At 36.0% G+C, this 18,149-nt stretch overlaps 1 protein-coding gene across 2 annotated transcripts in view; it reads right to left on the bottom strand.

Moving 5' to 3' along the window:
• The window catches only part of LOC150090778 (uncharacterized), a 144,626-nt gene that overhangs the window by 11,485 nt on the left and 114,992 nt on the right, over window positions 1-18,149 (bottom strand). For both annotated transcript variants that reach the window (XM_090372629.1, XM_090372639.1), the window contains exons 2-4: window positions 15,849-17,554; window positions 10,824-10,945; window positions 2,027-2,938 (exon numbers count right to left, since the gene is read on the bottom strand). In XM_090372629.1, coding sequence (XP_090228755.1) covers window positions 2,027-2,938; window positions 10,824-10,945; window positions 15,849-17,499 — 2,685 coding nt within the window. In that variant the 5' untranslated portion in view covers window positions 17,500-17,554. The remainder of the gene's footprint in view (window positions 1-2,026; window positions 2,939-10,823; window positions 10,946-15,848; window positions 17,555-18,149) is intronic.

The raw sequence follows: 18,149 nt of genomic DNA, 5'->3' as shown, positions 1-18,149 counted from the left end.
AACAGCAATCCTGACTATTGACAAATGCTGGCAACATCCGCATACATCACAGCCACAAGCTTCAACATCCAACAATTAATCACACACTTCACGTACAAGACTGGCAGTACACGCCCTCATGCTTCATTCTTAACTGTCAGTTTAACTGAGGAGGGTCGACAAAACAACTGAAAGCTTTTTGTTTGTATGTATCTAATATATGTATATTTACTATTATTAAACTTGTCACAATCTATTTTGTATCCATTTTCACTCTGAGTTACAGTAATTTTGATAATAAGCATGTAATTACAGATTTTTATCCACACAAAAGAAAAAACTGTTGAGCCTCAGAGCCATGGCTTATTTAGCTTATCCTTAATCTGGTATTGAGTTTCAATATTTCTTTAGATTGTGGAACACGAAACTTTGTTATAAGAAAAGCTTAGTTATCCTTTGGATTTTTAAGGTTGTCTGCATTTTTTAAGCAATTATAAAAATGAATTACCACAAACTTTGAACTTAATTTATTTTACCATTGCCATAAAATCCATGACCAGAATGGGGGAGATCAATAATTATTTGGAAATATTCACATATCATCTCATAGCAGTATAAACTTCTGAAGAGTATTATGTAAAAAATATTTTGTTACTGCTCAGATTAGTGTTTCCCAATGTGGTAATTCTGAAGTTTAAGAGGATGGAAAAATGTAGTAAAGCAGTAGAAAAAATTAGAGAGCTGTCTGTTGAAATCAAATACTTGAAAGTGGCACCATCCACTAATATGAGGGACATTCAATAACTTGACTATAAATATGCTTGATATATAAAAAAATTAAATTTAACATACTTCTATAAATGTCTGTCCTTTCTTGAATATTAATAAAATTTACATTGGTCTTTGAAAGGTATTATGAATTTCAGATGGATGAGCAGTGTTGGTGAGGAGAAGAAAAGAGCTAAAAAGTACTTGGGGTTGTTTAGATAGCAGGTGTTTGGTAGCAGGTTATGGAGTGACAAAACTTTTAATTTTGAATCAATACTGTTTCAACCTGTTGGATAATCACCCTCCCTTTCCTCATTAATACTGACCTACTGGTGTGAGTTTCACTCTTTCTATGCCCTCATGGGCAGCAGTTGGTATAGTTGCCATCCTCCCCACCCTGGGTGGAAAAGATCCAAGTTCAAATCCTATCAATGATGCGAGGAATTTTTATAAGCTTTTTTTCCAATGTGACTAAGTTAGTTAGTCTCAGGCAAGGGTAGCATGGTTTTTTTCCCTCCTGGCAATTTGGGTTCATCTAACAAACAAATCGACCACAGAATACGTGCAATTTACAGACATTAAATATGATGCAGTATGGCCTAAGCTCTTCATGCATTTAAAACCCTTCAATAACAACATTCTTTACACATATAAAGTATGCTGAATCAGCTAATTCAACAAATCACAGTAAAGATCCACTTTAATTAACCTCCTTTATAAATACTGGGTTTATTATGAAAATAGTGCATTTAGTATTAGTAGTGGCATATGATGCAAGAAAGCAAGCTTATGAAGCATCCGTCAAAAAAAAAAAAAATCCCACATCACCTCTCCAATAATTTGTTTAGCCCTTCCTTGAATTTTTTTCAAAATACCCACTTCCCAAAAACAGATGGAAGTTTGTTCCAACAATCAATCGCCAAAACCTCTGCACAAATATTCTACAACCATCCTTCCTCGATTTGAATTTGTCCCCTCACGTGTGTAGTCTGAGCAAGAGAGGAGGAATGCCATCAGCATTGAGCCTGCTCAATCCATTCAAACCAAATGCCATTATACTTAAATGGAAACAGTTTAAAGCTTGCCAGGAAAGTGCTTTGTTACTCATGCATCTTTAAAAAGTAATATAATTAGGCATTTTAAATACTCAGATAAAATCAATAAGTGTAGGCATTTAGATATTTTTTATGTTATTTCTTAATTATAATTTTTTTACCAGAATGTACAAGTAATAAAAACAACCATAATATCCATCAGTAAGTCTTCAATAAAAACTCACCGTTTCTCTGTGTTCCTCTAGAGCTGCCACTCTAAGGGCTGTCTTACCATCATGAGAACGATGATCAATCATGGAACGGTTATAGTCAAGTAGCTTAGCAACTAAAGATGAATGACCTTCATGTGCTGACAAGATTAGAGGAATTCGGCCATCATTATCCACTTCTGCAGCTCTGGCTCCAGCCTCCAAAAGTAATTCACACACATCTTCATGGCCTTCAAATGCAGCATAATGAAGTGGAGTCCAACCAGCATTATCTCGATGCATTTCATCTAGTCCACGGTCCAGTAATTGGCGAACTACTTCAGCATTACCCTGAGCTGCAGAAATAGATAATACAGTTCTTCCTTCGGAATCAATAGTGTCCACTGCTGCTCCCCAAAACAATAACAAACTCACTACTGTTGGATGACCCATGGAGGCTGCAGCAAATAATGGAGTACGGCCACTATTGTCTGTATGATCTACATCTGCATCACCCTCTAAAAGCAATTCACAAACTTCACTATGTCCTTCAAATGCAGCAACTAAGAGTGGTGTCATTCCATCTTTGTCTCGATGGTCTACCTCAGCACCTTCTTCTAACAGAAGACTGACAACACCTGCATGGCCTTCTGAGGCAGGAACACAAAGGGCTGCTACAGACAGTGCAGTACGTCCATCAGAATCTTCATGATTAATAGCAGCTCCATGTTCCAAAAGATGTTCAACAATTTCAGTGTGACCCATGTAAGCTGCAGCAATCAGTGGTGTTCGGGCTTCATTATCTTCTTTATTAACATTAGCACCATATTGCAGTAACCTTAAGACTACTTCCTCGTGACCACCCCAAGCTGCAGCACGGAGAGCTGTTCGATGATCTGAATCAGCTAAATCCACTTCAGCTCCATTTTCCAAAAGCGTGTTCACAACCTGTATAAAATATAGCACTTTTAATGCCATTTTTTTTTTCTCTGTCATCTGTCAATTTAATTATCTCTTATAACTACTAAAAATAATTTTTAATCATATTATGTTAATTTTTTTTTTTTTTTTTTACATATTCAGTAGTTATCTGTATTTTTATTCAACTATCCAACATTTTTTTTTCATACAGAATAGCATGCTTAAAAAGAAGAATAAAAAAAAAAAAAGGCCAAAACAAAAGGAAAACCAACATAAGGAATTATAAGATTATATATATAAGGAAGGTCAGCTCAACAGAAACCCGTTTGAGGATACCTGCCTGTGATACATTAGGCTGATTTACACAAAGTTACCATTTGCACTAAAACATTTTGGTGTATAGAAACAGATGTTCACCGGCCAACTTTGAATGTTATGTGGTCTGAAAAACCTGGAATAACTTAAGCAAAAAAATCCTGCTTCCACCACCTGAGCTAATTACAGCCTCAATCAAAGAGGACTTTAGAAGTTTCTCCAGCATTGACAGGAATGGAACCCAGACTTCTCCAAATAGGTGGCAGACAAATGTGCTGCCTAAGCACAATAAAAGATGGGGGCCTATTGGACGAGGCATCATCACCTCCAGGTTAAGACAATTCCCTACGACCACTCCAAGCTGCGATGGAGAGGTATTCAGTGATTTGAATTGGCTAAATTTACTTCATAATTCAGAGTGTTACACACTGCCATCCCTGCTTTGAATCTCTATAACAGCATGCAAGTCATATTTGAATGGCTGTGTTCTGCATCGTATCCAGGTATCATCGCAAGGGGATGAGGCATGATGACTGGATTTTTGAGATAGCTAGGAACACATATGCATGGTTAAGGGACATATGGCTCTCTGTCCCCCTGGCTGTGTTACCTGATAAGCTGTATTGTTGCCAAGAGATATTTATTAACTTCATTTTGTGCATAGTAATAAGCAAACCAGGTTTGCTACTTAACGTATTGATCTCACGACTAGGAGGTACTTCTATGAATTTCATATTGCACTATTCTAAATAGAAAGCACTACTTCAATGGCGAAATATGTTGCTATTTATTTAAATGTATGTCATTACCCATATCACAATTTTGGTCTTTTCAGGATCTCATCAGTAAGAGAGTAGGCGCTGTGCAGAACAGAATCATCCAGTAATGAGATATCCCAAAATAACTCTGGATGGTTATTCTGGGATACATCTTCTGAGATGGTTAGCAGATGAAAAAAAACTCAAGTAAATTTAGGTTTACACCATCATGCTATGAGAGAAATAAACATTATTTTACAAGTGGACACAGCTTCATTTTATTCTAGTAGTTTAAACTACATAAACAGACTAGGTTTGCTACTTACAATAAGTGCATTGATCTTATTGTGCAGGGCACTTTAATATGAATTGCCTTTGTACTGCACTACTAAGAGGACTGTTCAATAAAGAATGATCATAATTTTCATGAAAAACTCTGCTGCCTGCTATTTCTAGCTGAGCTGCAGAATTTAAGATCAAACCAAGCTGCATTGCATAGCAACTGCCCCGTTGATTTGTGCACACTGTATGGCCATGGCAGTTGGTCAAGTTTATGCCTGTTCAGTTTAGCCTATGTAAAAATGGATGTGACATGCGAAGAACAGTATGTTGCTCTCAAATTCTCTTTCTGTCTCAAGAAAACATCTGCTGAATCATGTGAAATGTTAAGAGGCGTATGGTGAATCTATGTTTCCACATAGCACATCTTGCAGGTGGTTTAGAATTTTTAAAGATGAACTTGATTCGACCACAAAAATCAGCAGTCCTGGAGCTCTAATCACTGCTTCTGTAATTGTGAAAAGATTGTTGTATAACAGTAAGGCAACTGGCAGAGATGTTCAGAATAGGAAGCACACACTGTATTTTCCATTACTATTTGTGTATGACATGATTGAGCACCCTGGGTTCCAAAACTATTCACTAACCTGAGCAACAGCAAGTTTGCATGGAGGTTTGTTAGGAGCTGCAATGGATTGTTACCGAAGATGTGAGATTCTGCACAAGGTGACAATGACAGATGAGATGTGGCTTCATCATTTTGACCAAGAGAGTAAGCAACAAAGCTCTATTTGGAAGCCTATGTCATCCGTAACACAAAAAAAAAGCAAAAGTTGTGACTTTGGCAGGAAAGGTTTGGTCATTTTTTTTTTTGACATTCAAGGAATGGTTTACCAGCATGTTGTGCCGCATCATAGGGCTGTTATGGGACCTTACTTCAGATCTGTGCTGCACACTTTGCAGGATCACATTCGTCGCAGATAACCACAACTGTATGCAGATGGTGGATGCTGCATCACGACAATATGAGACTTCATACTGTCATCAAGTACTTAGCCGGCATTAATGCCAAATGTGTTTCCTCATTTGCCCTACAGTCTTGAACTTTCACTGCAATTTTTATTATTTTTTTTAATTTCCAGAGTTAAAGGAGCTGCGAGGAAAACATTTTCCAGTTGTCGACATTGGAGGTGGCATAAAATGCCAAAAAATGACTTTCATCATGTTTTTGGAGAATGGCAGAAACATTGGAGTAAGTGCATTTCATCAAATGGGGCTACTTTGAAAAGGACCATCAATAAAAGTATGTTGTGGGAGGGAGAAAAAAAAAAAAGTTATGATCGTTGTTTATAGAACAACCCTCATATCAAAAAAAAGCACTGCACCAGTGGAAAATGAGAGCTACAAAAACTATATTTTGTAACTTTCACTGAACACAAGTCCTTTGCCCTTCACAGAATTAATAGGTTTTTTTTTTTTTTTTTTTTTCATCTGCTGTACCATCTCACATATGGGAGGTATATCTCATCAATTGTTTGTTCATCTTCATGGTGCCTGATAAGACTCCAAAATGGGTCGAAACTGTGGTGTTGGTAAATACTCTGATCGTATACTACTCAATAGCACAGCTCCATTTGAGCTGTGTTACTGAGTAGTATACGACCAAGACAGTTCTCACAGTGAAGCACCTCCAGAATATAAGACTGATGTGCTGAGTAGCAAACCTGTTTTCCTTATTCCTCCAACCAAAACGTAACTGTGCCCTACTTACTCAAATTCCATGTACCCCCCTTCCAAAACAGATGTGTCATCATCAGGCCACAGGAACACTGGGAAATAACTCCCTAGACAGGGCTTTGTGGAACAGCCACTCTGAACCCAATTCAGAGAAACCTGGAAACAGAGTGACAGGGCACCCAACATTTCCTCTCAAATTGAGAACAAAAAATAAATCCACATGAGCTGGATCAGATGCATTCTTCTCTTGGAAATTTCATTAACCCTTCTTTTGAAGGAAAATACAGAAGTACCAACTAGCAAAGCCCTAGCTGCCTGCTTTGCATACACTTGTCAATATGGTCAGGTTCAAGGGTTTTTGTCACATTCTCCCATGCTCTAGTACTTTAAATTCAGAGAATTTGCTTACAGGTGGATGTCTCACCTGTAAGCAAATTCTCTCGTGGTAAGAAGCACTTAAGGATCTTGATTCAAAACAGACAATATTTTCCCAATCTATGACTGACATGATTACAGGAATAGAAATTTGTATTGGTTTTGGCCATTTTTTTACTACTGTGGCATAAGCTTGGTGGAGAGGTGTATTGTTGCCAATATCTGTTTCCATGCTTCAGGATGTGTCACACAGTTTTCTACCTTTATGTTTTTGTATTTTTTTTTTTTTTTTTTGTTTTTTTTCCGATCTATATGTCTAGAGAAAGTGGTGCCCTTGTGGTCAAGGCAGCATGGTGATAATCTGCATATGGTCATTTTTCTGAATAACCAAAATACTGACATTTAAACACCTGATTGGATTAAGTATATAAATTTGCAAGTCATGTTTTTCAGTGTCCATCCAATCCAACAGGGCTGAATGGGGATAGTTCCAGCAACTATCCCCATTCATACCCATACTCCCTCCAGTCTCCTGGCAGGAGCAAATCCAAAGCATGTAACCAAGCAAACTTTCATTAAAGATTAGGGCTTACTTAATCATCATGTACTCTAAATCATGTCTATGTTCAATTCCTGCAAGAAAGGTAAAAGTCAAAGAGGATTTTATGTAGAAGATTAGTACCCACTATCAATGCAAAACAAAAGGTGGATAAAGTGCAAATCTAACTAACTGCCCAAGCCAAACCCTGCAGGAGGTGCACTAGGGCTTAAGATTATCAACACATCCAGCTCTAGTCAGTTGCCCTCTACCACTTGGATGAAAGTGGAGTGATCTCTATTTTAGTAATCATCATGAATATTCATTCATGATGATTACTAAAATGACATCATTTGGCAATCAAGGAAGCTGGTCATTCCTGTCTGTTGTTAATCTGCATCCAAAATTGTATAACAGCATGTTATTTTTACGAATCTGATATAATTTCTTGTAGCTTATGTAGCTGATGACCCCTCATAAATATTCACATCATCACTGCCCTGTTGATGGATATATGGCATGGATGATGCAATAAATTATAAATACTGCAATGCAAATGGATTTCTGTTGACCCTACCAGGTAACAAATTTTCACAAAGGTTCTGTTTACCTGCATTTCTTACTGTTTATGAATTTGGGTATTCTGATTCCAAATATAACCTTAGTTTTTGAATAGCATCAATTATTTGTTGAGAAATGAAATAAAAGTAAATATGTAATAAAGCCAAATCAGATATATTAACAATGTTTAGCTTCTGTACAGAACAGCGTATTAATCATTGCTACATGTAAACAGCAAGTTATTAAAAAAAATATAAACCTCCTTGGGTTAAACAAAAAAAAAAAGTTTGTTTAAACATGTCTTCTGCATTATTTGTTGAGTTGAGATGCTATAGGACATCCAGTTAATGGATGTCCTAGTAGCATCTATCCTCATTATCCTCTAACATCAACTGAATTTGGTCTGAAAGGAGGGGAGGGAAGAAAATCAAGCGAGTGTGCGAGTATGGGAGCTTGATTGACATTACACATCCCATTTTTTTCAATCAGACTGTCAACTGTTTTTTTTTTTTTTTTTTGTGCAAATTTTCACTCAATTCACTACAAGGCAAAATGACTGCCTTACAGATTAATGTATTTTTGAAACACTATATATGCTTGAAGGCATCACTTTGGGGATTCAATGTTTTAAATTGTTTAACCAGTCTCAGCTTGATATGGAGTGGTGGAAGTATGACTGTTTCTTGGAACTAAAGAATTGTTTGTTATGTGCACCAGGCTGCAACAACTCAATACTGGCAGCCCATTTTCTTCTCCTGCAGTACTGATCTACTGGCTTGCTGTCCCAGAGGCAGAGAAAGCAAAGGAACTTAGTGAAACCACCTTACAAATCCAAAAGGAAACCCAATATTGCAAAGTGCAGACACATATCCTATTTATACTAGCCACACTTGATCTTTAACAAATTCTCCACATTTCTGTAGTTTTCTTTAACAGAAATTGATGGGTGTATATTTCTATTGTGAAGCAACACAGTTTTTAAACCTTTACTTGAACAGTGTATGAAAAGATAACACTCTTCTAGATTGTAAATAATACCAATTTCTTTATAAAGACCACTGAACTCAAAACAAAACTACAAGGGTTCTGCAACAGTTTAAAAATAAAAAGGCATAATTACATGCATAATTATCTGTATGTGAAAGTATTGCAACTGGGTTACAGTAGGTTTCATTCTTTTAAACAAAATGTTAGGAGCTCTGCACTGGATTTGGGTAGATCCAAGCCCTTCACTAATTCATCCAATTCTTGCTGTAATCCCAATTATCCTGTTCACCAGATTTACCATCCACCTCTGAAGACTTCTCTGGAAGGCTGATTGGAAATTGGCAGGTGTCTTCATTACAACTCTGTTCTCTCCATCTGAAGAGATCTTTAAGGATTCCTAACAAAATTTGAATCCAGACCTCTCTGAAAGAGAAAAAAAGTGGTGAACCCACTATATTAATGTTTCCAAACTTGTGCTATGAAAGCCACTTGTGGTCCAGCAACTTATGAGAGTAGTCTGTGGGATTTAGCAATAAAGCAGAGTTTTTGTGGTAGGCAACAATTCCATTTACAGTGATAGTATGCCTATGACACTCTAACATGTACTATATATATTTATATTAAGAGTACATATCATTGTACTTAAAAATAGTTATTTTTTTTATAAAGACAACTGAACTTTGGTTTTTACCTCAAATATAAAATGGTCAATATCTGAAAAAAGGCTGGGGAACACTACGCTATGCAATCGTGTAGGACCACTGTCAGCTCCAAGTTAGCAGTACTGAAGTTTAAAACAGTAGCTCACAAATAATCATAGAAACTGTATCCTGTAAAATAATTTCTTCAAATAGGCCTGAGGGGTTAGATAAACAACAACTTGTAATAACTGCAATAAATACACTAACCATATATGAAAAGGATATTAATAAAAATTAAAAGTAAAGTAAACACAAGATAAAACTGTATATTTAATATGAAAATAAAATACACTGGAAACTATGGAGTTAAAAGCAAGGATAATTCCCATGCTCCTTCAGTAACACGTATTGACAGCCATAATCCTGCTGGTATTACTTAAGGATGTACCTTGGCTGTAAAGCTCCACTATTGATAAAGGACATGGGTGGCTTTGAAAGATTGGGTGCTGTTTTTATTGCTTTTAACTCTGTAATATTCATACATTTAAATTCAAGCTATTTTATTTTTATATTAAATATACAGTTTAATCTTGTGTTTAATTTTATTTAATTAAAGTCCGTGTTATAGATGTGGATTGGTGTATTTATTGCAGTTATAAGTCTTGTAAAATCATACAGGATAAAATATTGCATATGCTTTAAGTGGCAATATCATCTTGAAGGATTATATCAGATACAGTTTATGATATTAGTATTAAAATGGCAGAACAATGCAATTAACTTAAATGCCAAAAGATAAATTACTGAATATGACAGAATAAATAAAGATTTCACCTGCCAGAGTCCCCATCTTTCCAAGAACTACAAGGCACATAGTATTTCAGTAATCTCTAAACTTGTATGGGGTCCAGAAGATGAAGTTCTTCTTTATCCCACCCTGTACTTTTAATTGTACAGTAGGTCACTGCTGTTCATCATGATTATGTTCCTAGAACCATGACAAACAATGGGGCCAGGCAAGCTTCATACTTATTTGACTTCCATATGACATACAGGGTAATTATAAAGTCCTTGTGGGGTTTTAAATTTTCATAACTTATATTCTACACATGATTAAGTCAATCTGTAAAAAAAAACATTTGAAATGTAATTTATCATATGAAAGAACTTTTCATTTAGGACTCTGGGGCAGATTCTTCACCCAACATCACCTGTATTATAATACTTAAAATAGTTCTTAGTATTTTATGAGAAATAAAATTTCATCAAAAAACAAAAAAAAAAAAAAAAAAAATCGAAATTTGTTTGCTCAATCTTTTTAAGCAAACTTTCTAGCATTTATATATATATATATATATATATATATAATTTTGTTGTCAAATTGAGAGCTGCCCATTTACATTCTGCCCATTTTTGTTATATGACTTTCAACTGTTTTTCCAGAGATTAAATATAACTCAAAACACACATCAAAATACCATAAATATATATATAAAAAAAAAAAAACTGTTGAGAAGTTAAGGAACACTTCCCAATTCAAAAACATTTATTTATTTTAATAATTCAAAAAAATAATTATTAAACTATTAATAATTCACTTTTGACAAACTAATAACATTAAAAAAAATTGTTCAGGTATAATTTTAAAATTTTGCTATGTTAAAATGGTTTAGTTTTACAAATTTAAAACCTTCAAAAATATAGTTCTTAAACTGACTGACCTCTGCATGTCCAGCCCATGCTGAGGAGCGTAAAGGAGTCCAGCCATCACTGTCTGCATGGTCTGGATTGGCACCAGCTTTAACCAGCAGTTCGACTATTTTGGCACTACCTTGTCTGGCAGCTAGTAAAATTAAAAATATCATACAAAGTTGGGTGTAACATGAGAGATAACAAATATTGGAAATTTTCAATTTCAGTATAGTGCTGAATACTATAGAGTATGTATTATAATTTGACACAGATGCACAAGTCAATTATCTTAGCAATATAGATAATATTGGCAAGTTTAGTTGCATATCTTGTGTTAATGAACCATATCCATGTGTCAGTAATAGGTATAAAATAAACTGTATCTGTGATAGAAGTAAAGAGATAAATGAAATACAGTAGTTTTTGGTGATGAACTTAGTAAAACTGCATCATCTAGATAAGTGCTGTCCAACCACTTGGGCTGAATCTTTTTGCACATTTAAGGAGGGCACCACAAACAAAAAAATAAAAATATATTTACTGAAAATAAGCATATATTCTATTTGAATTATATTCTGACAACATGCAACAGCATGAGCTTTGTAACCACCAAGGTTTGTCCTACTATTCTTTTGTACTACTTTGTTCTTCCCTTTTCTTTACTAGTTATTTAATTTATTTTTCTTTGTATGTTACATGGTTGCAATGGGCTGATGCTAATATGCTGCTCATAGTGACATCTATAGTTAAATTTCTTATTTTCAATTAACCCTTTTCTCTGTCAATGGTTGGATATTGCTTTGTAGGTGTTTTGAGCTGTTATAATATTTCTTGCTACACAAATTTAATTAAGAGCCACCATTACTCAAATCTTGACTTGCATTTTCAGGCTAAATTAGCTTATTTATCAGGTTGGTAATGCACTGATTTCCCAGCCATTGTTAGCCTTGTCTCCTTCAAACAAAATGAAACTTAATGGTCAGTATTCATTTCACAGTAATGGTTCCACTATTGCAGCACACACACTTTATGCATGTCAAAATTCCTACAAAACTCCCTTTGAGGAGTTACTATCATTAGCATAGGCACATGATGCAAGAAAGCAAGCTTATATAGCATCAGCCAAAAAAAAACAACAAAAAAAAAAACCACCCTTATTTCAAGCATCCACTCGCTCTAAATGTTTGTCAAGTTCTGCCTTGAATCTATTTAAGCTATCAACTTCTATGACACACGGAAGTTTGTTCCAGCAATCAACCACCCACTGGCTAAAGGCAAACTTCTGCACATCTATCCTACAACAGTCTTTCCTCAATTTGAATTTATGCCCTCTCAGGTGATTATTCTGAGCAAGAGGAAGAATCCCATCCGCATTGAGCATGCTCAAACCATTCAAGGCTTTATACACTTCAATCAGATCACCTCGCAGGTACCTAGTCTCCAGACACTGCAATTTGCAAAACTTAAGCCTTTCTTCGTAAGAGCAAACCCTTTGTTCCATTCACTAATCTTGTTGCCCTTCTCTGTACTCGTTCCAACAGCTCTACATCCTTCTTAAAATGAGGCCTCCAGACCTGTATACAGTACTCAAGGTGTGGCCTAACCATTGCCTTATATAAGGGGATAATCACCTTATCCCTGCTAGAAAAATTCCTGTATATCATTGACAAGACACCAAGAGCTACTCTCACAAACCATCTGCACTGCTCAGAAAACTTCATATCTGCTGCACAATTACCCTCAGGTCCTTTTCATCCTGAAGCATGAAACAGATATTGGCAGCAATATCCCCCCCCCCCCTCAAGCTTATGCCACAATAGTAAAAAAAAAAATGGCCAATACAAATAGAAATGTCTATTCCTATAATCATGTCAGTCATAGATTGGGAAAAAACTATTGTCTGTTTTGAATCAAGATCCTTAAGTGGTTTGCTCGCGATGTTTTTGCAGCCTTGACTGGATGATCTTCATAAAGACCTTTCCATGTGTACCTCCCCTGAGTCCAGGGAAGCTCTCATAATTATGGCTAATGGTTTGCTTACTTCCTTTGCTGCTTCCTTTAATATAACTGAATAGATTCCATCCACCCCAGGTGCCTTTCTTGTGTTTATCTTCAACAATTTCTCCTCCACTTTACTCTCAGTTATTACAAGATTATCTAGCTTACTGCAAGAGTTGAATACACCTCCTAGCATTACCCTCCCTGAATAACTCCTCTAGTGAATGTCGATGCAAAACATTCAGTGCAGCAGTCTTCATTCCTGTCTTTTCAATAAATATTATAGTTCAGAATTAAAAAATATAATTGAGTTAGATGAGTATCTTGCAAGCTAACTGCTACTGATTTTAAATGATAGAGCAGGTCTTTCATTCCATCCTCATGCCTTTGCAGTTCCATTGAACAGTATGCGCCATTGTTTACCTTTGGTGTTGTTAATCTGATCTGATAGATTTTTAGATTCTGATGCCTTATGCTTTTCATGATGTAATCAGTGCTTCTTAGGAGAGAGAATTCCATGTCATCTGCAGGGTTTAAGTCAATAACATTATCTTGTTGTTCTGCAAATTTATCAATATCCATTTCATCATTTTATACTTGCTTTTGTTTACAGTTAGTCAGTGGAACAGATCCAAAACTACTTTGTGCTGGTATCTCTTTCAGCAAAAGAGTGCTGGTCAGAGTCTCTCATGGTAAGAGGCACTTAAGGATCTTGATTCAAAACAGACAATAGTTTTTTCCCAATCTATGACTGACATGATTATAGGAATAGACATTTCTATTTGTATTGGCCATTTTTTTTTACTATTGTGGCATAAGCTTGAGGGGGGGGATATTGCTGCCAATATCTGTTCCATGCTTCAGGATATGTCACAGTTTTCAACCTTATGTTTTTGTATATTTTTTTCCTGCAATCCATATGTCTAGAGAAAGTGGTGCCCTTATGGTCAAGGCAGCATGGCGATAATCTGCATGTGGTCATTTGTAAGCATTTTCTGAATAACCAAAATACTGACATTGAAACACCTAATTGGATTAAGTATATAAAGTCATACTTTGCAATGCTGATAATCTGCCTTTACTGCCAGTGGCATGACAAAAATACTGAAGTTAAGTATAATCAATCTTGTATGAGTGAGTCCAAACTTTCTTCATCATAATCTGTTTGGTATAAAAGGCTGATTAACCTTTCATTTCCTGTACTACCCAACACAGACAAACCTGCAAATTTCATTATAGTAGGTAACTTTTCTTATTGTTTCTCTAAGTTGTTTCAACTAATAAATCCCCAAACTAACTTCTTTATCAATTTAGGCAGTTTCCACATGTATTTTTGTATAAGAAATGGGGATAATTTGCTTAAAGCTTGATCAGACAAATGAATGTGTCAAAAGAAAGATATGTTAGTCATGGTGGAGTGAAATTTGATTCTCTTGGTGTGTGATCCTTCCAAATTGTCATTTTCCATGATTGTGGAACCCATAACTACCATGGCTGAAAGATTATTTGATTCCATGGAAACTACTTTTTGTCCTTGATGAGAACTTCATGTAATTCAGGTCCAACCCCACCATGGGAAGAAAGGAGAAGTGTCATGAGATGACCAAACAATTAGTTAATAGTATTAGTAAAAAAAAATATATATAGAGGAGAACTTACTTATCTTCTCAAATCTCTCTTTTCTGTGTGTGTGTGTGTGTGTGTGTGTGTGTGTGGTGTGTGTGTGTGTGTGTGTGTGTGTGTTATAAGAAAGGTGCACTTAACAAAATAATTTTCGGTCTGCAAATTTTCTAAAGCTAATGGAATTGTTTCTAGGTATTTTTTTTTTAAGTTAAGGCACAACTGTATCTTTGACTCCTACAGAGACATATAGAAACAGTGCACAAAATTCCAACAATAAAATCCTACAAACAAATTTAACACTGATTTCTCAGAAATTCCTTCTGCTTTTTCGGTTGGCAAAATTGTTAATGTAATCAAAGTTCATAATGAGAGTAAATTAATACTGGAATAAATTTATGGAAATAATATTGCAAACCATATTTATAGAAATGATTTTGAATTTCTTTAAAAATAAAAAATTAGTGATGACAAGAGCATTTTGATATGACTGATGTAACATAGTGAGGCCTCTGAACGAAGAGTACACAGGACCTAGAAACACCAAAAGAATCTGCTTGCATTTTGTTATTATTCACAAGTTTTGTTGTTTTTGTTTTGAAGCATTATTCTTTTGAGAGTTGCACTGCTAGAGCCAGGGTTAAGGGGCCTCATTTATTTATGTTGAGACTTTGATGGCTCCCTCGATTGGGGCCCCATATATCGGGGGCCCTGGTGCAGCACATCCAATGTACTCCCTATTTGCACAGCCCTGCCTATTCTACACAGGAATGTAAAATGACTCATGTAGTTAATAAAAAGTCATACTGGTTAGAATAACATTCACATCTCAGGAACAATTTTTTTTTCCAAGGTAATTTTTTTTTTCCTACAGTTTTTCTCTTAAATTTCATTTTAACAGAAATTAAGTTTCTCTATTTAAAAATCTGTATTGAATAGTGGGCAACAACCCTCAAAGTGGAAATATCTTGTATATGATTGCAAGTGATTCCGAGTGGGTTAATAATCCTTTGCTGAATTACATGAATTAATATAAATTAATTTCATTAATAATGGTTGACTGGATCATTAACTGAATTCAACTGAACTGTTCAGCTCGATGCAATCAGGAATCTATACATTGACTCCCTTGGTGGTGGGGTGCTATCTTAGGAAACTTCTTGCGAATTCAGGTTCAGTATTATTTTTAGCAGCAACACTGGATGCAGTTGGAAACCAAGACCTTGACATCAGCAAATATGTGTTAAAAAAGTTGGTTTACTTTAGAGGGTGAAAAATCAAAGTTTATGAGACTGACTACTGCTATACTTTGGGGAAAAAAAAAAAAAAAAAAAAAAGACTATCTAGGAAAACATTGTGAAAAGCAAATGAATATGATAATTAGATCTTGTTAAGAATCTGTAGTAAACCATTAAGTTAGCAAGATTATTACTTACCTAAATTCAGAGCTGTTTGTCCATTTTTGTCTTCCATTTCCAGATCCGCACCTCTGTCAATTAGCCTTTCAACCAATTCTGCTTTTCCTTCATAGGCAGCAATGTGCAAAAGAGTACGCTGATTACTATCCGGTTGATTTACAGCGGCACCACTTTCCAGTAGTGCTTCAAGTGGATCATCTGGTAGTTTTGGACTACTGCAACTATCCTTTTCACATTCTTCTTCACCAGGAGTTGGAAGCCTAGCTCCAGCATCAACAAGAATTTTTACTACTTTAGGATCTTTTGGTAGAGAAATTTTGATTAGAGTATCCTCTGTTGGTGTGTTCCATACAAGTAACCATAGAGGAATGTGAAAAGACTGCAATAAAGAAGACAGGGGCATTTTACTTAGATGGAGGGCAAAATCATGCACCTCTTCAGGGGCTAGATCTTGGGCATGAATAGTGTACCTCATTGCCAACATAGCATGGCCTTCACCAGCATTGCACAAATATTTTTGAGTACAGTGTTTCACATCCAGTAACCACTCTGCAAAACTATGATGAAACAGAATCTTGGTTCCATTTCTGCTATCTATTAATACTTTTGATAAAATACCAAGTCGTTTATCAAATTCATCTCTAGTCATTACTGTGTTTCTGGTCCATACACATTCATACAGTTCATCTTCTGTAAGCGGTTTCCTTGCTGCAAGGATTACATTCAAAATTGACTGAACTTTATTAAATTGCTTTCTGACAAACAGTCTTTGGCAGAGCCACAAGTACAATCCATTTAGAGTTCCAGGAATTTCACGTATTTCTCGTAGCATAATGAAGTTTTCGGCCACTCCATCTAACACTTTTTCCAAATACATAAAACACCCATTACTTTTTATATGTAACTGATTGAGCATCTCAGCGGTCTCCCTACTTAAGTGTTGACGTAGGGAATCCTCTTGGTCCAAACGACAGAGAATGTACTGTTGTACATCGCGCACCACGTGTGATTTCCTGAGATCATCAAGGCTTATTTTACGAAAGCCAGTAAACATACGAGTTACACTTCTACTTTGCTTTCGAGCTGAGCACACGAGTAACAGCCACTGTGGAAACAGGTGGTGATGACTTGCTAGCAATTCAGCAATGGCTCGGCTCATAGAACCCTTATCACCAACAGCATGCAGAAAGGATTCATCAATGGAATCTACAAGAATAAAACAGGTTTGTTCTGGAGGATCAATTTCCAACAAAGGAAAAAGTATTCCTTTTTTAAAGGCCTCATCGGGATTTCTTTCACACTCTTCTGGTTCCAGAGCTGCCTGGACTTCAGAGTCCTTTATCCGCTCTTGATAGCCTGAGAGTATACCAGATTTTGTAATCTGCTGAACAAGGCTGAGGATGAAATTGGCTAAAGACAAGGTATCAATATCATGAGCTTGACAGAAGTGATAGGCTAGCATGCGACCACTGAGAGAGCACTGCTTTCCATGTTTAGCAGTTGGCCATATAATTTCACAACATAAAGCAGTTTTACCACAACCTGGCCCTCCCATAACCAGAGCACCACATGTTTTGGATGATGGGCGATTTTCTAGGCAGTGGGAAATTTTGGCAAAAGCCCATTCCCTACAGAAAAAACGTTTAGCCTGCAGGAGACTCTGGGTCATGGTGATATTTCAGCGCTTCCTCCCCTTCAGCTCTGCTCTCTTAACCAGATGCATTCTGAAATGAGAAACGTTTATATAAATACATGTTTTTAATTAGGTAAAAAATAAATAACTTCTGAATGCTAAATGGCAAAATATAATATACATTGCATTAACTCCCAGCAGACACATAAAAAAAAAAGTCATACACTGATGTTTTTTTACCAATTAGCGTTCAATATAAGGTCATTACTGCATTGTATAAGGCAGTAGTTAGGCTGCATCTTGAGCATTGCATGCAGGTCTGGGTGCAAAGGGCAATAAGATTTGTGAGGGGGATAAAAGGGTGCTCTTACCAAGAAAGAGCTTCAGTACTGCAAATTGCAGCATATGGAGACTAGGCACCTGCAAGTGTTTAATTTCATATCTGATTGAGGTATTTAAAAAGGCTTTGAATGGATTGAGCAAGCTCAGTACTGATTACATTCCTTCCTCTTGTTCAGACTACACACAGGAGGGGCATAAATTCAAACTGCAGGAGGATGGTTGCAGGATAGATGTGCAGAAGTTTGCCTTCAGCCAATAGGCAGTTGATCGCTGGAACTATCTTCCATCTGATGTTGTAAAGTGGTTAGTTTGAATAAAATTGAATAAAGAACTGGACAAGCTAT

The sequence above is a fragment of the Mastigoproctus giganteus genome, chromosome 1 (assembly GCF_048544385.1).
Source record: "Mastigoproctus giganteus isolate SK-2022 chromosome 1, ASM4854438v1, whole genome shotgun sequence".
Taxonomy (NCBI): domain Eukaryota; kingdom Metazoa; phylum Arthropoda; class Arachnida; order Uropygi; family Thelyphonidae; genus Mastigoproctus; species Mastigoproctus giganteus.
This window is presented reverse-complemented; position numbering and strand designations above follow the sequence as displayed.